The sequence below is a fragment of the Amphiura filiformis genome, chromosome 2 (genome assembly GCF_039555335.1).
Source record: "Amphiura filiformis chromosome 2, Afil_fr2py, whole genome shotgun sequence".
NCBI classification, from domain to species: Eukaryota; Metazoa; Echinodermata; class Ophiuroidea; order Amphilepidida; family Amphiuridae; genus Amphiura; species Amphiura filiformis.
The window spans coordinates 43,146,053-43,169,437 of NC_092629.1; the positions used below are offsets into that span (position 1 = coordinate 43,146,053).

Consider the following 23,385-nt stretch of genomic DNA (forward strand, 5'->3'; position numbering starts at 1 on the left):
AATTTTATGTACCGTATTGGTCCGAGTATAGTCCCACCCGTTTTTTATGTGAAAATTTTTCACAATTGGGGGGTGGGATTATACTCGAATTTCAAAACAAAAAAAAAAAAAATTTTAAGTTTATTTTTTTCCGGTTTTGGAGTGTCCCTGGACCTAGACCTAGATGCTATGATCATTCATGGTTGACCTAAAAAAATTTAAAAAAATTCAAGATATTTTGTATTTTTAATATGAAAATTGATACTTTGTATTCATGTCATAGTCTATTCATGATTTCAAAATGCATTCAAATTCAATGCATTTTGAAATCATTTTATGGAAGCCAAAGTAACTTCTAGATATTGATACTTTGGCAGAAAAGGGGCCACATCTACATAATCTTATAGGAATTAACACCATGGACATTTCTTGCCAAATTATCACCCTCTTTTGAATGTTTACAAATAAGGCTTATATTTGCTTGGAGATCTCAATTTTGATTGGTTCTTCAAATATTCATATCATGTAATTGACCAATCAGAGGTACTTTCAGAAAGTCAATAGTACCCATAGAGGAAGCCCCGCCAGAGCAGTTCTTCTGGCGTGAATCAAATCTGCCTGGTTATCAGTGACAAGCATACAAGGTTATCTCTTATTTTGACAGGTGCTAATTGATGCAATAACATTAAAACATCAATTAGCACCTGTGAAATTCAGAGATAACCTTGTCACTAATTAATTTGATAACCAGGCAGATTTGGTTCACCCCCGAAAACTGCTCTGGCGGGGCTTCCTCTTTACTACAAGTACTTAAAGCAGCTCTTTCTCTGGGCAGATAAGACATACTTTTTACCAGGTCTCCAGGAAAGTGTTTAACTAGTTACTGTCAACGGGTTATCTCATGATCTGAAAATGAGAAAGAAAATGAGAGAAAATGTAGAACAATATGTTGTCTTGTCCTAATTTTGAAGGTGACTCACAGACTGCTAACTAATGCAGTGTGATATAAGACATTATTGTTATTCTGAATTATGTTCATCATGTAACATTATCGGATTTTTGCACACTAGACATTGATGACCAGACAGACAGAGGAGTGAGAGAAAAGTTTGAGTAACTCTCTAAGATTTACGCTTTGGTCTTTTATTTTTGAAGTTTGGCTTAGTTTAATTTAGTTCAGGTTAATCTAACCTAACCTTTTCTAACTATTGCAAAAAATGTTGAAGCGTTTTATGTAAATGAAATCCTAAATCCTGCACATCATCAGAGTGATATCCTTAACCCTGGTCCTTATTAGCCCCCGGCCTTAGCCCTATTAAACCACCCTTTCCCACTCTAACCCTCAATTTTGACCCTGCCTGAAATATCTGAGCAAAGTAAAATCAGATGATATAGGCCCTGTAAAATATGTATTGGCAAATTTGTTTAATAGCTATATAATTTACAACAAATTTCAAGTATTTTACTACAAAGTTTTAGTTCAACTTTCATACATTTGCCTACAAATTGTGATAAACATGACTGTTATCATGGTTACAGGATTTGGTGACCTCTCTGCTGTGAACTTTGACCTCTTCATGCCCCCATCATGGCGGCAGAAGACAGAGGACGGTGATAAGATTCAGGATTCAAATCACGTCACCTCTGAACTCGATATCTAAAGTGAGTACAACAGTGAGTGTGGTATGACTCACGAGTCATTGCATTTTGAGATTGAGTCGATAACATACAGTGCTTTTAATAGTTGTAGGCTAGTCTCAAGAACTTTGACTCAAGACTTTGCTGGCATGACTCACGAGTCATTGCATTTTGAGATTGAGTCGATAACATACAGTGCTTTTAATAGTTGTAGGCTAGTCTCAAGAACTTTGACTCAAGACTCTGCTGGCATGACTCATGAGTCATTGGATTTTGAGATTGAGTCAATAACATACAGTGCTTTTAATAGTTGTAGGCTAGTCTCAAGAACTTTGACTCAAGACTCTGCTGGCATGACTCACGAGTCATTGAATTTTGAGATTGAGTCGATAACATACAGTGCTTTTAATAGTTGTAGGCTAGTCTCAAGAACTTTGACTCAAGACTCTGCTGGCATGACTCATGAGTCATTGGATTTTGAGATTGAGTCAATAACATACAGTGCTTTTAATAGTTGTAGGCTAGTCTCAAGAACTTTGACTCAAGACTCTGCTGGCATGACTCACGAGTCATTGAATTTTGAGATTGAGTCGATAACATACAGTGCTTTTAATAGTTGTAGGCTAGTCTCAAGAACTTTGACTCAAGACTTTGCATGTTTTGACTCATTGCCATGCAAAATAATTAATCCATTGTCCATGCTTTATAGATCATGATACATCATCATTAGAGATAGAATAGTTACAGATCAATAATAAAGTCCAAGAGAAATGGTAATTGGTATCAAACCACATAATATTATTTTATTTGCATAGCAAAAGTAAAACACAAATTTTCGGTCATAGACCTTTGTCAAGTGTGAACAGTTACAGACCAGCTATTAGGCCCAAAAAAAAAAAGTTGTTTGTTTGTCCTCCACCGCCCGCTCCTCAGATTAAGGCCTGACCAATATTTTTTTTTTTCAAATTTTTTTTTTTTTATAAAAATAAGTAAAATTCATTTTTTTTTCAGATTTGGAGTATCTCTGGACCTAGCTAGAGCTAAATACAAAGATCTTTCATGGTTGAAAATTAAAAAAGCCCCACAAAAACATTTTGTGTCTTGAATATGCAAAATTATAGCTATAAATATGTAAAGTCATGTCATAGTCTATTATTTTTAGTGACTTCAAAATACATTGGATTTGAAATCATTAAAAGACTATGACATGAACACAAATTATAACTTAAACTGCATATTAAAGAATCAAAATGTTTGTTTTTTTAAGTCACAATGAATGATTGTAGCATTTAGCTCTTGCTAGGTCCAGCAATCAAAAAAAAATTAGAAAAAAAAAATCCGCCCGCCCGCACATCCTCTTTCAAAGCTGTGGAGGACAAACAAACAATTTTTTTGTGGCTATTATGCTGAGAACTCCACAAAGTCATTTAGTTTAAGTTTTGTTACAGAAGATTTGTTTAAATATTATGCAATTTATGAATTGTGTGAATTTTTCCTTTAAAAAAAGATTGATGTTCAATGTTTTTACAGAAAAAAATGGACCTTTTTATTTGGATTGACTTTTTGGGGATGGTGGTGGGGGGGGGGGGGGGGTTACACCACTGCACCCCCTGGCTGTAGCTTTGTGGACATTTCCCAGATTTCTTATTTTGACTCAGCAGGAAAGTGTGGATGGGGTGGGCAGGCCCGTAACCAGGATTTATTGGAGGGCTGATTTTGAATAAGTGGACCTTTTTTTTTAATTTGGACATTTGTTGACCTTTTTTTTGACCAAAAGGCATTAAAACCTCCATTTTAGTGATCGCTATGCTCACAAATGGGACTTTTGGGTCAAAAAGGGGAATTTTTTGGCCTGTGGCGGTTGGGGGGATCCACCCCAGCCCCCTCCCCTGGTACGGGCCTGGGGTGGGGTAAATACCAAGAAAGGAAAAATTTCCCCCCCCCCCCTGGTCCCATGTGGCTTTTCAAATTATATAACATTCATACTAGAAGTTAACACATACTGCTTACTGACATTGGGCCATTCCGGTTGAAAATTATTCCCCCTATGGAAGACATAGATATACACAGGGAGTGTGCATTTCAAATGGAGTTACCTGAATGTATGACTCTGTTTGAAATCTACAACCCCTGTGTGAAAGATTAAGGTCATATGGGGGTGAATTTCAACTGGAAAAGTGCAGTAGCTTGTATTACTAGTACATTAGGGATCGTTCACAAACACTTGTTAGGGGGCCTGATGCAAAAAGGGGGGCCCTGAAATTTTCCTGGAAAAATTGAGTTTATATGCTTTTCTATGGGGTTGACCCATAATTTTCATGTCAAAAAGGGGGGCCCCAAAAATTTTCGCAATAAATTTTTTTGGCATCAGGCCCCCCTTACAAGTGTTTGTGAACGGTCCCTTAGCATGATTAGTGAAAAACATGATACGCTGCAAAAATATTGCGCAAATTTTGCTTTATATTGAGTTACTCTGCAAACTTGAAACTATGTTTGCGTAACTGCTTCAAATTTACACAACAGTTGTAAAATGTTGTCCAGAGTTGGTTAAATTTAATTTGCTCAGCATGTTTAACTGTTGCTTATTTAATCAACATTTATATCATACCATGTTTTTATCAGCATATTCTGCATGTCTGAGTAGTTATTGAGTAGAAATCTTACACAATGATAGGCTCATCATGATTATAGTCCTTCATAAAAGATTCTTGGCTGATTAGAAAGTATAGCTGTTGTCTTTCTTGAAGGACTAGCTCATAACAAATACCACTGACTGAAGATCTGAAGATATTTTCAATGCATTGGTCTATTCCATTTAAAATCCATAGTTTTTTCCAGAAAATTCGGCGAAAATCAGATATTTTTCTAAAAATACCAGGTCGGTATTGTTTTCGCATTTGTTTTCGTGAGCTTTGAGACGAACCTTTTTTGGGGGGGGGCCTAATGAAATCAATCCAAAGAGACATAAAAACAGTTGTGGCCAGGAATTTTTGTAGAGGGGAAGAAAATATGAAGGGGTGGGGCAACCATCTGAAAATTTACCTAATATGGTTGGGGGCAGTTTGGGGGTGTAAATGGGGGGATTCTGCTGTGGCAACACCACTGTCTACAAAACCCAGGATCTGTGACAAAACCAAACAAGTTTTTAGATACAGCCACATGTGATCATGATCGGTGGCTAGATAATAAACAACTTCTGATCATGCATGCATATATTGATCTGCTTTAAGTTTTTTCTGCGGGGTGGTGGGGCGGGGGGCTCAGTATTAATGTGAATTAAACTTTTTTCAGAAGTATGGTCTTGTAAAATGGACTACTGTAGTTCAACATCCTCTATGGAAGACATGCCTTAATCTCCCACAATCACATATTTAAGTAACACCATTTGAAATTCACACTCCCTGTGTGGAAGATTAAGGTAAGATTAAGGTCATGTCTTGCATAGGGGGTATATGGACTTCAACTTGAAAAGCCCATTTTTTGGTAGTGCATGAAAATGAGGTGCTAAAAGCAAGTGGTGGGGGGGGCAAAGGGGGCAGCTGCCCCCTCCCATGAGAAGTCTTGCCCCTTCTTTCACCCCACCTGTGGGATGCTCGTCACCCTGATGATATATAGTTTTTGAGCCCTTTTTGAAACTTTTTAGCTCATTTTTGTCAAAGTTTGCACCCCTTAAAAGTTGGCTTGCCCCCTCTTTGCCCACCCTCTGAAAAAGTGCTGGCAATTCCACTGATACCCTCACAACCCAGGCATGTGAGTACCTGTTCCACCTAGACAGATGTTTTATACATATCAATATATGAATTTCACTGGACCCAGACTCAGAAGAAACAATTGTTTTTATATTTCTAAATTCAGTTAAATTAGTTTATTGCGAGTACATACATATAAATCACAATATCCACTTAAAAGCTCATATCTGTCAAACATTGCAATAAAAATGCATGTTTTAGTGAAAACAAAACAATAAATCAAGTTATTCTTAATCAGTCACATATATCTAAGTGCATTTATTTTTAAGAACAATCCGTATTAGGCCTTTTTCAAAAGAAAAAACACCTTTTTTTTCCGAAATGTACAAATGACGCTCATTCTACAAAATCCGGTGCCAATAGCCTTTTTTCCATTCTTTGGTCCACAAACACTTTGTCGAGCATTTAGGGCATCAAATATGTTGTTTTTCTGGTAGAACTCAACGAGATCTACACGGACATATATAGTTTTCCATACTTTGAATGCTTTCTTCAGCCTGATTAACCCCTTGCAAAGGCTCAAAAATCGCTAAAAATGTGTTTCCACTGCTTAAGTGTCACATCTAACCCTGAATATTTTCTTTGAATAAATGTGATTTCTTTACATATTTGTTGTTTTTTAATTAGATAATGCACCATCATATTGTTTATCAACATTCTTTTTTAGTGATTAAAACGTCTTTGTGTAATTCTAAAATAAATTGCACTTTCCACCAAAACGCTGTGAGCTACGTTACCCCTTTTTAACACACGTTATTGGAAAGAAGTAAAACAGAGGTATCAATGTAATCAGTGGCGGCACCAGGAAATTTTTTTTTTTTTTTTTTTGGGGGGCAAAGTGAATTTCAGTGTGGGTAAAATTAACAAAGTTTGCGCAAAATTACCGTAAAAAGTGGAAATTTTCGTAATTTTGGCAAGAGTTCTGACTGGGGGCATGCCCCCGTGGCGCTGCCACTGAATGTAATTTGCGGTTTTTGAAAGGAAACACTCATAGGTTTTTAAAAATCACAGTAAAAATGATTTTTTGATTTTTGGCATAGAAATGTTGTCAACATTGAAATTTCGACCGACCATGTTAAGATTGGTGAGCTACGTTACCAGGATTCTATAGTATGCACTTGTATTACATGTACTTCCTAATAATATGTGAAAGCTACCAGTGGTCGAACCCCATTTATATTGGAATTAACCGACATAACGTTCTAACGTTCGCAAATCACATCAAAAACATTAAAAACCTGTGAACTACGTTACTGTGAAGCTACGTTACACACTCATTTACGCATCTTTAAAACTTCTATGAAATGGTGAATTCGTGTTTACATTTCACTCAAGTGATCTTTAGTTTGCTTTTTATGACCTTGGATTGAGTAAAACCAGCCCATTTTGTAGCCGGTAACGTAGCTCACATTACATTGAGTTTTAGTGTTAAAAAACATCATGACCTCCTGAAAGAAAAATATGCAAGTGGTGTTGGCAATCTTTTACATATGAAAGTAGTGATACATTTACTCTTAGAAAACACAAAAAGCAGGTCTTTTTGAACAACTTTTATTTTTTCAATTTTTACAGTGGATTGGCACCCGATTTTGTAGAATTAGCGACAAGTCCTTTTCAAAAGGTCATGCAGCGATCGGGTATATACTGCAGACAATACTTTTTTCTGGGACTTTTTTGCATCCTTTCCAGTGTTTTTTTTATTAATTCAACAATATCAATCTATCAGAAATTGATGTTCTTTTTTTTCCAAAAAAAGTCATATATGTTAGCCAGAGGCAGGCCCGTACACAGGATTTCATTTGGGGGGTGCTGATTTTGAAAAAGTGGACTTTTTTCCAAGGGGGGGGGGGGCAATTTTGTGAAAAGTGGACTTTCTTCCCAAAATTTGGACCTTTTTTGTCCAAAAAAGTGTAAAAAACCTGATTTTTGACCTCCGTCACTATGATTTCCACTGGCCTTCTCCGTACGAAGGTCTGAGGCTCCTGAGCCTATCTGGTCCAGGGTACACAGTATTGAATTTCATTAACAAAATATCACTTCTTACCATCCTCACGTGAAGATGAGACTTAAACAAAAAATATTTGGTGCATGTGTGAAAACTTTTGGTACATTTGAAGACTGTAAAATGACCAAATTTGTGACCGTAGCGATCGTCACCATAACAAAAATTAATGTCTCATGGAGATGGCGAAGAATTTCATTTTTTTTGCTGTGAAATGCAGATTTAATGAAGAAAAGAATCCCCCACTGTCTATGGCGACCCCCTTCACCAGGTCACTTATCTTGGCCTGGTTGAAGTTTCATCAGTGTTATCTCCCCGATTTCAGCTGTTAATGCCGAGAAATGGCTGACATTAAAAAAAAAATAATAATAACAAATTAGCACTTGATTTCCAGGTTAGTAGGACATGTAATACAAATTGTTATATTTCACTCTTTTTGGGCTATTCCAGTTGAAATCCATGCACCCCTATGGAAGACATGACCTTAATCTCCCACACAGGGAGATTCCAAATGGAGTTTCCCATTCATGTAACCCCATTTGAAATTCACTCTACTTCTGTGGAAGATTATTAAAAGGTACTCAAGTTTGGTTTGGGTAGGGGTGAGCTGCTGAGAATTTGAAAGTGGACCCATCAATATATAAATTTTACAAGAAATTTGGATCCAGCGATATACCAAAATTCAAAATTGTCTGCCAAAATTTTCTTTCACCCAAATTCTGGGGAAATTTAAACAATTTTGGCTACAGTGAAGCAAATTGGAAAATTTTGAAAAAAGGACCTATCATATAACAAAATTGGCTAAGAAAAAGGGGTCATTGCCATAATGCTACCCATGTTTGTGGCACGCCCCTGTATGGTTATTTGTTCCCCGGTCTTCCATAGGGGTGTATGGATGTCAAGTGGAATAGCCAAATGCCCTCTTTATAACCTGTTGAGTCAAACAATTAAATCCCATTTTAGATAGTTGAAGATGAACTGGTCAGCGTTTATTGAGGAAGCTAATCTGGGTTTAAATTGATTCTTGTCTGGGAAACTGGTAAAAGTTGATCATAAATTTCTATATGCTTTGCATGCTGGCCATAGGCTTCAACTAAAAAGTCCCAAGTTTTGAGATATTTTCTCTCAATATCGAGAGCTATCATAAGAACCACTGAACCAATACTAGGCTTGTTTGTACTCATTTTAATGCATTTTTCATGCCAATTCCAAATATGATCATGAAAATTGGCAATTCTGAAATTTTTGAATTTTTAAACAAAATTTGAAACTTGACGTCTGCAGTCGACACCCGCATGGAGCGGATTAACCATACAAGTATAATCACTTTGCCCTATTTCTGTATCAAATAAATGAAGTTTTATATGAAGTTGATGTGTGTCAGTTATAGCCTTGATTACCACACTTTTGCAAGGAGGGGGCAAAACACATTTGTAGGGTAACATCATGGAGTTACTCTTCAATAGTACATGTCAGGCCCATATGTGTGTGTGCGAGTTGGGGAGGGGGGGTAAACAGCGAGAAATGTCTGATTCATAAAGAAAACGACCTTTTCATGTTAAACTGTTCAGAATAGCCCAACAATGTCTATTTTGAGAGGGGTGAAATCCACTTCCATAGTACATGTCAGGCCCATGTGTGTGTGTGTGTGGGGGGTAAACAGCGTAGAAATGTCAGAATCATAAAGAAAACGACTTTTTCATGTTAAACTGTTCAGAATAGCCCAACAATGTCTATTTTGAGAGGGGTGAAATCCACTTCCATAGTACATGTCAGGCCCATGTGTGTGTGTGTGTGGGGGTAAACAGCGTGAGAAATGTCAGAATCATAAAGAAAACGACTTTTTCATGTTAAACTGTTCAGAATAGCCCAACAATGTCTATTTTGAGAGGGGTGAAATCCACTTTTTGCATGCAAGCAATATTTTGGGAAATTCTGTACCCTCCACAAAACAAAAATCCTGTATTTGGACTTGTGACAATTTAAAGTGACATTAGCTTATTACATCACCAAAAATATTCATATTGCATAAAAATCAAGCTTTCTAATCCATGCATCTCTTAAAGCCATATTGTAACATTTGCTGAGGAGGAAGCCCTCAAGTTTTGTCTTATTTTACATGATTGTAATGTACTTGAGTAAACTAACATACCCTGCAAAAATCAAGGCTTTAGGTGCTGTAGTTGTGACACATTCCAAGATTTTGAATAAAATGACTGAATATTATCAGATACCCCCTGTTTGTTCACGAAATATGGGAAAATATGTACGGTCTGGTGCTGTATTCTATGAAGCCGAAAATGTGCTTGTATTAAATAGCGAATTTCTTTGTTTTCCCCAATCTGTCCGGGTCAAAATTAAAAATGGACAAAGGATATATCTTGATGGTGAAAGCTAACATTTTGTGGAAAAAAATACAAATCTATTTTTCAATGGAAACGTTACAACTTGGCTTTAAAATTCCTGATCATCTTGCGTGTTAATTTACAGTTGTATAAGTGTGCTGTAAGTGGGGAATAATCAGGGAAGATATCTTACACTTCCCACAAAGCATTTCTTCCATTTCAATAATCTGTACTGATCTGCTATCTAGTGCAACTTGAGTCGATTGTGATAAAAGTACTTCAATGAACAGAGCACATCCAGATCTTGCAAAATAGGGTTATTTCTTCACTATCGACCCATGTTTAGCTAGACTGAAAACAAAGGGAATCTGTACAAAGTAATGGGAATGTTATTTGATGTAATGCGGTGAAAAGGACCCTATCAAAATTGGCCTGAACGCACAGGTCACACATAGTGAACACGATCGATACTGTCAATGAAATTGGAGGATCGGTCAAATTTTTTTTATTTTGACATACGACTCGTTTATTGCTATTTTAACCACTTTATATTGTGTTTTATTGCAAACAAAAACACACCTTTATTCTGTAGTACTTATTTTGCAATATTGTGGTTACAGAATAATACAAAAATAAAAAATTTAATTACAATTTGGCCAAAAATAAGAAAGAATCTACACAAACTTTGCGAAGCTTGTCCGTGTTACACACAATAGCCCACTTAACCTCTTCAGCGGGTTGTTTGTTTACTTCCTGATCGATTGGCTTTGCGCATTCAGTGCGTCGAAATGATTAGGTCTGTGCAAACGACTAGGATATGATGGCCTGATGACTAGATTTCAGTCCGACTTTGAATTCACGATTTTTTCTTTCTTGAACACATGCGAGTCTGAAGCCATCAAAATGAATGTTACATCAATGGAAAGCGGTCACTTTGGAGAAATTTTACTCAAGAGATCCAAGTGATTAGATGGCGCTGTTTATTTTTCTGGTAAAGAGAAGGAGACTAGATGCTCCCGTTTTTTCAAGAAAACGCGAAATTTACACTGAAATTTTCACGATTTTTGACTAAAAATAACAAGTTTACCACTAAATACGCGAATCTAAACAAGTTTCGCGCATGTTTATTTTTGAAAAAATCAAGAGATCGCAGTATTAGCTCCATGTAACTAGCGGATCCAAATTATATCACTACAAATTATGTTTCGGTGGCAAGAGATGTAAAAAAGGACCTGATTTTAGCCTGTGTTTCCATAGGAGTTCAAGCGTGGAATAGCTCGGAAAATCTTAGTTCCCCAAAGGTTTCGATATGTGTTGCAAAGGATTCTGGGAAGGATAAGACATCCTCTCTGGGGAATAATCAAGGAGTGGGGAAAAAAGAGCAAAGTTGATTATAATATGTCTGATCACACACTTTGTCAATCTACTGTTCATTTCGAAGAACACTGATATTTTGTCCTTGAAAATATCAGAAAAGAAAGAAAAAATCACTTGTATTATCACTGTTGTACAATGGACTATTCCACTTGTAATCCTTACACCCCCTACGGAAGACAAAACCTTAATCATCCACACAGGGAGTATGAATTTCAAATGGGGTTACCTGAATGGGGGACTCCATAGCAGGTGTATGGATTTCAGCTGGAATAGCCCTGTATGACAATTAAGATGCTAAAATTATTCCCCCTTTTGACGTCTTGTTTTTGTTGTGGCATAATGCTTTAGCATTTAATAATAACAAAAATACTGTACATAAGTCATTGCATTATGAAACACTCGAATATGAAAGTGACGTACCTGGAATACGAAACTTAAGGGATCTATCAGTGGTGATTTTTGTCGAAAAAAAGAGGTCATTCAGTGGCGGCTCCAAGAAAACGTGGGTAATTTTGTGTGGAAACAATAAAATTGGGTGTCATTGACTGTGAAAAATTAATGTAACAAAATTTCAAAATGAATACAAAGAAGCGTGCAAAAATGTGCAGATTTGGTATATTTTTCTCAAAAGCGGGTCACTGGTGTAAGCTGATGAAACAAGGGGTTTATTGGATGGCAAATTTGCTGAAAAAGGGGGTAATTGGGTGGCAGATTTGCTGAAAAAGGGGGTAATTGGGTGGCAGATTTGCTGAAAAAAGAGTCAATCGACAGGCACATGACTCATGCCAATTTATGTGCATGACACTCGGTGGTGGCGCCCCCCACCTTGCCGCCTGTTACCCACATTAAAAGCCCAAAATTACGACAATTTCCACTTTTTGCAACAATTTTGTGCAAAATTTGTTCATTTGCTCCCCTGAAATTCACTTTGCCCCCCCCACCATGCCCCCCCAAAAAAAAAAATGTCTGGCATCGCCACTGATGACACTGAAAACTAAGAAGATGTGGAACTACACTTCATGTACATGTAAAAAGTTAATGTTGTCTACTAGTAATATTATAGCAGACTACACTAATTTTTTTGCATTTAACCCGATGAGAACTACCTGCCGATTGGCCAAAAAGAAGTTTTCTTTATCAATTGGCCCAATCAGCAACATTGTTAGAATAATGTCACCATACAAAAAAATGGGGTGAATTATATGCAAAGCTCTATTCTGATTGGTGATTAAAGTGAAGATATCATGTAATTGACCAATCAGGGGCAATGTTAGATCGGCAGGTAGTGCTCAGAGGGTTAATCAAATGCATGTATTAAAATACATCAAAATGCACTGCATTTAAAAGGTTAATATCATCTTAATAAGCATGGATAATTTTCACCTCGGCACACGACATTCGTCTTTTTGTACAATACAGAACAATGCAATTGTGTTTGTTGCTCACTTGGGAGACATGGGTATAATTTTCTTTTGTATATTCTGTAAATACAATATAATTTAGTTGTTTATTTAGAGGGCACATACGGCGATAATGTGCAGTCGCATGTACATCTTCCTTCTTTTATCAAATTAACATCCTGGGTGTTAGATTAATAAGTTGACATGCGAGTTATTTTTGTTTGTTTTCGCTATATTTCATTTATTCCGCATTGTTTCCTCTTGTTTGTACGGGAACATCGGTGTTGTTGTTCACAACTTATTTTGTTATTTTTGGTATTTTGTGTGTATAAATAAGGTGTGTCAATTAGTACTAGTAGAACTGCAGATTTTTATACTTTGATGCAAAATATGTAGGCTAAAAAGAGGCTGAAACCTGCTAAGCAGAAGCATAGCCAGGAATTTTTCTGACGGGGGCTGAAGGGGCCTAGGGTAAGGCAACTTTCAAGACGGGCAAACTTTGGTTACTCCTTCATGTACAAATACATGGTTAGGATTAGCTTACACGAAATAATTACATGAAGGATCGACCTAAACTTTGACGAAAATTGTCAAAAATGGACTAAATAGTATAAAAAATCTTAAATATCAGAGCAGCCAGCGGAAGGTTTAGATGGAATTTTATTTAGATATTTGATGGAATTGTAGAAGTGCATTGAAAAGGGGGTGCTTTATAATAAAAGCTTAAACAGATGTCACTCAAAAAAATCCAGGGGGCGCTAATTGCATGGTTAAATATTCTCCTATTTAACTACTAATTTAACAGTTTTCATAATTTTTTTTTAAAATACTGTGTATTCTCTAGCAAACACCCAGGGGCTTAATATTTTCGAAAGAGGCTATTTGATATTAGAACAGGGCCGTAGCAAGCGGGCGGCCGGGATGCCATGGCCGCCCCACTTTTTGAGAAATTTGTTATGTTTTTTTTTACCATATTTGAGAAGTTTGACACATATGTCGTCCATCCAGTCCACTAGCTTTCTTTGGCGAGAGAGAATTGAGTTCGTCCATAAGTTCCGCAGTTGTGATCTCAATAAATTTAAACTTAGTGTCAACACCACACCTTCGAACATTATTTGAGTTGTTATACGGTATAGGCTTAGTAAATTTCTAGGCTTAACTCACTAAAATTGAGTTGCTATTTAGATATTTTAAAAAATGTATTCAATTTTAAAAAGTATAAACATAGCTATTCGTAAAATAGTAACATATGATACCCATAATAAACTACTGCATCATCCTCAATATTAACTAAATTAATCAATTTCAATAGAAACAATCAAAATAAAGAAAATTTTAGTGAGTGTTAATATCTTTAAAACCGAACAAAGCAAAGCACTCAGCTTTTATGAAAATGCATTTTCTGTAGAATAGAATTTTAAGTAAATTTGAAACAAAGATGCAGTTACAGGAAGTACAGCCAATCACAATGCACTGCATTAATTTAATTACATCTACCAGTAATTGATTTAAAAATAATTTTTCTTTTAATTCTTAGCTATTGTTATATGGAGCGTAATGCAATAAAAGCCTTTATTATTAACGCTATAAGCATTGGTTTCCAATGAGTGATGTTAGCAGATTTCATGTTGCCATGGCAAATTATGACTAAAAAAATGATAGAATTGTTAAAAATTTCAGAATGTTGCATTGTTATGATCATATTCGTTATCTGCTTGGAAAATGCATTAAAATGAGTACAAACAAGCCTAGCATTGGTTCAGTGGTTCTTGAAGAAGGTGCTGTAAAAATATATACAATTTCTGAGAATACACATTAATCCCATTGTTACTGTGAACGAAAAAAAATTAAAACAACAACTTAAATGGGTCTTTATTGAAACTGCTTATCAAGCCTGATAGAATATTGTCATAATTACAGGGCCCCAGTTTAGTACATGCAGCACACTGGGGTTTTGTTTTTTCTTAATTTGTTTCAGGAAACAAAAAGGAGAAAAGAAAAAAACGAGGTCGTGCTTATTACCAATGCATCATCAGGTATTTCTCTGTTGGAGCTTGGATCTGTAAGATATTGGGCTATTCCTGTTGAAATCCTTACATCCCCTGTGGAAGACATGACCTTAATCTCCCACACAGGGGGTGTAGACTTCAAATGGAGTCACCAATTCAGGTAACCCCATTTGAAATTCACATTCCTTGTGTAGGAGATTAAGGTCATGCCTTCCATAAGGGGTGTATGGATTTTAACTGGAACAGCCCTAAAGAGCGTTCCATTAAGATACTTGCTCTTTAATTGTGAGCACTGGATTTCTAGCACACCGCTGATGCAAATTTGCCCAAAATATTCCTAGATGGATGACACAAAGGATCTACGCATTGTAAACTTTACATTGAATACAGTTATGAATATGTAATAGGCCACATGTCACAGGGGAAGTTGCCCAAAGGTGTCAAAATTCTCCAAAAATGTCCGAAATTTTGCAACATTTTTTAATGTTACGTAAAGTTCCCCAAAAGAAGAAAATCATATGTTCCATGTTCAAAGAAATATTTTGGAAAAAATCCGCTGCTTAGAGTTTACCCACTTTTCGAGAAAAACGTGATTTTGTGGAACATTATCCCATAGAAGCGCGTGTTATAGACAAATTTGTAATTAATATTTAATAAGAATGGAATGACCAATAGCGTTGCTAATCACGGACTAGTTAGGCGTTACCATGGTCATTGTTATAAACGAAAATGACATTGACCCCCAAAACTCACAAAATCGGGTCAGTACACACTTCCCAATTTCCTTATTCAAAAAAAACAAAAAAATTTATTGCCAAAAATGTTGATTTTATCAATTGCGGCATAAAATGGGAATTTCGGTGTTTTTGTTTTTGTTTTTTCTTTAACGTTCGGAAATAGAGAATATCTCGATTGATTATCGATTATCAATTATTGATTATCGATTATCAATTATTGATTATCGATTATCGATTATCGATTATCAATCATCGATTATCGATTATTGATTGACACGACAACCCTCCTCCCAGTAGACCCTTCGTAAGGGATCGAATTGACATGTTTGAAAATCATTTCCGCATGATTTTGAATGAGAAAAATTGAGATTATCTTGATTGATAATCGATAATCGATTATTGATTTTTAATTGACGGGACAACCACCACCACCCCCCCCAACCAACCACATGTCACAGGGGAAGTTGCCCAAAGGTGTCAAAATTCTCCAAAAATGTCCGAAATTTTGCAACATTTGTTAATGTTACGTAAAGTTCCCCAAAGTGTGTGAGGTTGCTGACCTATTTGCGCTGCATTGGAAAAAATTTTGACAATTTCATAGAATCCAGCGCTCACTTTACGCAGCTTGCTTGCTGGAGTTGAAGCAATTTTGAGTAATTTTGAAAACTTTTGAGCATCTTTTTCAGCAACTTTAAGCAATTTTGAGAAAATGTTAAGCAATTTTGTGAAATTTTGAATAACTTAACGCGATTTTGAGAAACTTAAAAAGCAACTTTGTGCAACTTACCGCAATTTCGAGGAAGTTTTAAGCAAGTTTGTGAAACTTTGAATAACTTTATACTATTTTGACAATTCTGGACCAATTTGGGCAACTTCCCCTGTGACATAGGGCCTTGTAATCTACTGTATTTTTAAAATTGCTCTGTACACCCCCCCCTTGATTTTTTTGCAGATTAGGCCTATAGAGGAATTGGAAGGACATTCTTCGCATACATACATTGGGCGGGGAGGTAGCTGACTAGATTGTATTCAAAGTGTTCAGAAGAATTTTGAACACATTTTCACCGTAGAAAAACATTGAGCACCAAAGTTTCCGGGTTAGTAGGCATGGCTTGTTGTAAATGATAATGTATAGAAACATTTCATACTGTAGAGGTGTATAAACATTGAGTGTTTTAATGCTCTGAGCTGCGTGCTAGCCATAGGCTTCAACATAAAATGTCCAAGTTTTAAGGTATTATCTCAAAATATCAAGAGCTATCTTAAGAACCACTGAACCAATACTAGGCTTGTTTGTACTCATTTTGTGCTGATTCCAAATATGGTCATGACAAATTTACAATTCTGAAATTTTAAAATTAAAAAAAAAAAAGTTTGTCGTCTGCAAACTACAAACCCAAACTAGTGGTGTGGGTTCTTAGTTTGACTGAGAACACGAGCATCTGTAAACATGAATTTGTCATGTTGGACATGATCAGCATTCACATACCAGAAAGACATAGGAGATATCCTACCTTTCCCAGAATCCTCTGCAACATGACACAACACCTCATTGCATCACATGACACTCCTCCAGGTTCCCTTTGTTTTCATGTTCAGAATAGACTGGTTAAACATGGGCTGATAGTCAAGAAATAAACATATTTTGCAAGATCTGGATGTGTTCTGTTCATTTTGTCACTATCGACCCATGTTGCAATAGATATCAAATTAGTATAGAAAATTGAAATGGGAGAGATGCATTGTGGGAAGTGTAAGATATCTTCTCTGCCACAGAGATGTACTGTAAAAGTGGAAATTTTCGCGGAACAATAATTTTCACAGGTTTCGCGCTCAACACAGCCACTGCAAAAATAAAATCATGCAAATATGTTCTTTTACATACTAGTTCTCAAGGAATCGCAAAATAGTGAATTTAAAAACAAGCGAAGTAGTCCAAAATCGGCAAAGTGCAGACAATTGTACTCGCGAAAATGAACACTTTTAACAATATCCCATTGGCAATTATTTTCGAACAACATACAGTGTTGCCAAACGTGCGATTAAGTAGCCCAACTGGGCGACATTCGAAGATTTTCCTGCGGCTTTTAACAATTTCCTGTCAGTGGCGGCACCAGGAATTGGGGGGCACCAGGGCATGGGGGCAAAGTGAATTTCAGGGGTCAAAATCAACAAATTTTGTGCAAAATTGCCGCAAAAAGTGGTATTTTTCATAATTTTGGGTTTTTACTGGGGGAGCAACAGGGGGGGCAAGGATTCTGACTGGGGGCATTTGGACCCCCCCCCCCATGGCGCCGCTGTTTCTCAACTAGCAATGGAATCAAATGCCTTCTTGAAAGCTGCTCATACAACTGTGAGAGGAAGCTAGTAATCTGCGAAACCATGATCCTTTGAGGAAACCACACCCCTTTGGGATGAAGAAAGTGATGGAATGGGCTATTCTAGTTGAAATCCACACACCCCCTATGGAAGACATGACCTTAATCTTACACACAGGGAGTGTGAATTTAAAATGGAGTCACTCATTCAGGTAGCCCCCATTTGAAATTTACACTCCCTTTATAGAAGATTAAGGTCCAAGTCTTCCATAGGGGGTGTGGATATCAACCAGAATAGCCCAATGTTGTCCCTCCTGAGACATGTTAACAAACAATACTCATCATTGCTTTTAGCCACGTCTCGTAAAAAAATTGTAGCGCTCTTGAATTACGTCTTACTAATCAGCGCCTCTGCTTGTCACCAACGTTCGTAAAATTGTAATTGTTTGCTTCATGGCATCATGTTCTGTTTGAATTAAGCACTTATAGGTCCTGTAGCACATTATAATGGTATTGTGTAATGATGTTGGCTAGCTATAGATGGTATGCAACATGATGTCACTCATGACAAGAGTCTTTTAAATAAAATTCTGTCCTCCACAAGAGGCCTCCACTGGTAATTTCTTGTGATAATACCCCGGATAATACAGTAAAACAAGTGGTATAGTAATGAATGGTTATGGGAACAATCTAGAGACTTTATACACCAGAACTGTCCTCCAACATGGATGCCATTCAGTAGCTTAGCCCGAAAAAAAAATGAAAGAGAAGATTGAAAATCAGGTTTTTATACTTGGGGGGGGGAGGGGGGAAGAAGGTCCACTTTTCACAAAAGCTCTCCTCCTGGAAAAGGGTCCACTTTTACAACATCCACAAAAATCCTGTGTATGGGACTTTGTTCATTTGTCCGACTTCACCTACCTTAACTCTCTTCAAGCGGGTGTCGACTGCAGACGACAAGTTTTTAAAAAAAATTCAAAATTCAAAAATGTCAGAAATGTAAATTTTGATGACCATATTTGGAATCAGCTTGAAAAATGCATTAAAATGAGTACAAACAAGCCTAGTATAGATTCAGTAGTTCTTAAGATAGCTCTTGATATTTTGAGAAAATATTTCAAAACTTGAACTTTTTTCCATCGAAGCGCATGGCTAGCATGCAGCGCATTAAACTTTAATGCTCATACTATTATACTGGTATTCCTCAATTTTGCTCATTCATTCAACTGTCTCTCAATTTCCATTGATTGACCAAAGTTTTTTTTTTAACCCCTTCAACACTACCTGCCGATCTAACATTGCTTTTGATTGGTTAATTACATGGTATTTTTACTTTAATCACCAATCAGAATGGAGGTTTGCAAATAATTCAACCCAATTTTATGTGTGATGAAATTATTTTAACAGTGTTGCTGATTGGGCCAATTGATAATGAAAACTTTATTTTGGCCAATCAGCAGGTAGTTCTCATGGGGTTAAAACTTGTTGTCTGCAGTCGACACCAGCGCGGAGAGAATATAAACCAGGCCTTGCTCTCCCTCACCATCGCTCCCCAAACTCAAATTCTAGCGAATCATCCAATATCAATATACATTCAAGTTTCAGCACTTCAATGTACAGGGTGTCCCAGAATGATTTGTACCGTGTTTGCAAAAATAACTAAAAATAGAAGACGGGCAGTGTATCTATTTTTGATACCTGTATTATAATCTTGGACATGTCTCCTACTTATTCTGTTAATTTCAGCACGCTACCTTTATTTGTTTTGGCGTGGCATGGAATAATGTAAAATCTATGAAAAACCTGCTGTTCATTTTCAGCGCAAACGACTCGCATACCCTTGAAAAATGGCACAACACACTTGATCAACTCATGGATCTTTTTATGTACATTTAATGTCAATCATTTTTCAACTTTCATTCTTTAACTGATTGGTAACGTCATAAATAATAGATGGATATCGGATATTTAGTGGAAATATGAACGGGGCACAACTAAAATACCTGCATAACTTTTTCCAAATAACTTTGTGCTGAACGCTTAGTAATTTTACAGATTTTCAAAATAGGTTGCATTGTCAAAACTTAGAATTCACCATTTTTACGCAATCTTCTATAACTTCTACTAAAAACGACCAATCTTTAAAATCTAAAAAATCTGAGAAAGCTAAATATATGTAGAACTTAAAATGCAAAACAATATAACCAATAAACATGCCCTTCATACCTAAAAAATTCCATCTTTTCCGGTATAGATCATTCTGGGACACCCTGTATTCGATTTATCGTAATAATTTAGCCTTAATCCTTGGATGGATACGAAAGAGAGGACAGTGCGTAATTGTTTCATGATATCAGTATGAATGATCTTTCAGACCTAGCGAGTGATTCGACCGCTACATATGCAGAAAGCGATTCGACTTCTCGCCTAGCATCATGCTAGCGAGTGATTGACCACTCGCCTTTAAAATCTAGACGGCAAGACCTGTAAACACCTTGAAACAAAAAAAATCTTGAACTTTTTATGTTGAAGCTTGTGGTATGATGTATTCATTGATTAGAAAAGATAAAACAATGAAAGAAAGATAATGAGACAAACAGCCCACTTAATTGAGACAAAATATACCTATTTTACATCAAATATTTGAATTTAAAGATCAGTCTTACTAGTTGTGTAAATAGATTAATATGCAAGAAGCTTTAATTAAGCAACTGTAAAGTTTTTGATTTGGTAGTTGGTTCTTAGTTACTGTATTTTAATTAAATAATAACAATGGTTAAGCTTAATTGCGGAAATAACTGTCAAGTGGTGTTGATATGAATGGTTTTATTTCAGTTATTTCTGCATTCATTAATTATATAATTAATGCTCTGTGTGCTAGCCATAGGCTTGAACATAAAAAGTCCAACTTTTGAGATATTTTCTCCAAAATTTCAAGAGCTATCTTAAGAACCACTTAACCAATACCAGGCTTGTTTGTACTCATTTCAATGCATTTTTCATGCTGATTCCAAATATGGTTATGAAAATTTACAATTTTGACATTTTTGAAATATTTGTAAATATTTTTTTGAAACTTGTCGTCTGCAATCGACACCCGCGTGGAGAGTGTTAATATAAAACGTTACTCTATCATTCTAATAACAAGTCACTGCAATTCATTAAATAATAAGGAATTACATGAGCTAAACGTTTTCCAAACAAATAATTACAGAACTATTCATATATAGTTCAATAAACTATATATAATTTCAATTTTTAAAAATGCATTGTAGTAAATCAACAGTAGAAACACTTATGTGTCATCGCGGACCGGCGGGAGGTGAAAGCCCTGTGCCCTGTAATATAAAACCACTTGAGAGTGGTGTAAACTTAGCAAGCAAACCACGTTGAATTAAAAATTCATTTCCATTCAACCATGATAATTTTATGTAAGTAAACAACTCCAGGAACAAATAGTCGAAGGGAGATGTAATTACGTGGGAGCTATCAGCATCATCTTTCAAAGAGCTTAGGTAGTACTGTCATTTTCTTTTCTCTTGTCTTATCGCCCGGTGATTGCAACGGGTCAAATTAGTCATTTTATTTCTTTGCACTAGTAAGATTCTTATCATTTATATAAGTCTTATAACATGTATAATTCATTAGTACGTAGCTAATGCCAGGTGTCACTCGATGCCTATTAGCGTAATACTATATGTTTGCATATACAGAAATCTCATTTTTGTACATTCGCTAAAAAGCCCCCAAATGCATCAGTGTGTCATGCCTCAACGCAAACCGGGTCCTAGTTGCTTTTTTTTTCATCTCAGACGACACCACTGCAATGTTGATGTCGTTGTACTTGGTACACACACGCGTATAAGCAGGTTTTGGTCTTTTCGTTCATTATCTGTTTTTAATTATTCGTTGAAGACAGGAAAAGAGTATTGTGGTGACCTATTTCTAAATGGGTTAATCAAATAAGACGCGAATAGAAACTCAATTGCTTTGCAGATGTTTGCGCATATCATTATATATTATGTGATCAAACTTGTGTCATATTTGTACTTATGTCATATTTCAACATCACATTTCTATATAGATTCAACATACTTCTTTTAAGGTATGTCAAATTATGGAAGTAAGCATCACTTGACCAAGACTAAGACTGTTTGTAGCAGTCAGCTTTTGGAATATCATTATATATGTGATAAAACTTAAGTCACCTTTGTATTTATGTCATAATTTCAACATCACATTTCTATACAGAAAGTGCCAAATTCAACAAACTTCTTCTGAGAAGTATGGTGAATTTATCAACATAACATGCACATATTTTGGGAGGGGCTTTGGGGCGCCAGCCCCGGGTAAAGCAGGGGCGCCCAAAACGAAGGGGCGGAAGAAGAAGGGCGGAAACGAAGGGCATGGCAGAAGAAGGCGCCAAAAAGAATTAGTAAAGAAATTTTGAAAAATTTGAAAAGTATAAAAAATTTTGAAAAAATTGTACTATACATCAAAATGTGTTGCTTTTAGGGCGCTTAGCGCTGATAATCCTTTCTTTTTTTTTTTTTTTTTTTTTTTTTTTCTCTTCACTTTTTCAAACCACCAAAAAAAAAAAATGGGTCAACCTTTTCGGGCTGTTGAGGAAGGGGGCGGCAAAATTGAATTTTCTTCAGCCCCCGGGTGGGGCGCCACGGTACGCCACTGCATAAGGTGTCAAAGACTGCTTGACCAAGACTAAGGCTGTTTGTGGTAGTCAAGATTGGGAATGTCATTACCGTATATAGTTATAACATACATCCTAAGGTCAATGTTGAACACCACATCTTGTAGATAATTTTGTTGAATAAGTTCACCAGGTTTGTTGATGAAACAAAATGGCATTTTTGCTTGACAAAACCTAGTGAATTTTTTACTCACTACAATATTTCGTCCTTCACAACTGAGGACTTCATCAGATATGATGGTCATCTGATCGTCTTTCCCAGGAAACTGGTTTCTGGTGTTGCTTAGTTTCCCGGAAAAGTACTAGTAGATCAGATGACCATATTAGTCATATCTGATGAAGTCCTCCAATGTGAAGGACAAAATATTGTAGTGAGTAAATAAAAATCCACTTGTTATTGTCAAGCAAAAATGCCATTTAGATTATTCTTGTAAATAATGTTTGAAATAATTTTAACACTATTTCAAATGTTTTGAATTTAATTTGTGATTGTCTTGATGAAGCCATGCCCTGGAATTTCATCACTTGTCATTTTTCCCCCAAAATTCAAAACATAATTTTGCTAATATTGATGTTCAACTTGATCAAGCTAAAAATGTTATGGCTGTGAATAATAATTATTAATTTCCAGTAATTACAATTGATTAAAGTAATTATTTCTAAACAAAAGTTAATTGGTTTTGTAACAGATGGTCTAATCAAATTTCTAACAACATTATTATTGTATTGTATATGTCCTCTATTCCCTTGATTGGCAATGCTAAATGAGCAATCATTGTTTTATATTGAAATACTGTAATTAGTCAATTCATTATCAGGATTATAGGACTCACTAATTTGGCTAACTTGGTATTAGTGGAGTAAGCATTTTGACTAGTCAAACACAAGTCGGATATCTTATTAGTTAGGTATCTTTAAATCAAACACAAGTTGGATATCTTATTAGTTAGGTATCTTTAAATTAGTCAGGCACCTGTTGTCAGTAATCTGAAGCTAGTTGGTGTCTGTAAGCTAGTCGCGCTTCTGTAAGCTAGTTAGGCGTCCGTAAACTAGTTGGGCATACGTAAATTAGTCAGGCATCCGTAAACAAGTCGGGCATCTGTAAGCTAGTCGCGCTTCTGTA

General features: G+C 36.1%; 1 protein-coding gene across 3 annotated transcripts in view; it reads left to right on the forward strand.

Annotated features, from left to right (window-relative positions):
• Nucleotides 1-23,385, forward strand: part of LOC140146247 (thiamine-triphosphatase-like) — a 234,773-nt gene that overhangs the window by 26,959 nt on the left and 184,429 nt on the right. For 2 of the 3 annotated variants that reach the window (XM_072168028.1, XM_072168029.1), the window contains exon 2: nucleotides 1,519-1,641. The exons of the other annotated variant lie outside the window; for it this stretch is intronic. In XM_072168028.1, the coding sequence (XP_072024129.1) occupies nucleotides 1,519-1,640 (122 nt within the window). In that variant the 3' untranslated portion in view covers nucleotide 1,641. The remainder of the gene's footprint in view (nucleotides 1-1,518; nucleotides 1,642-23,385) is intronic. 3 annotated transcript variants of the gene reach the window in all.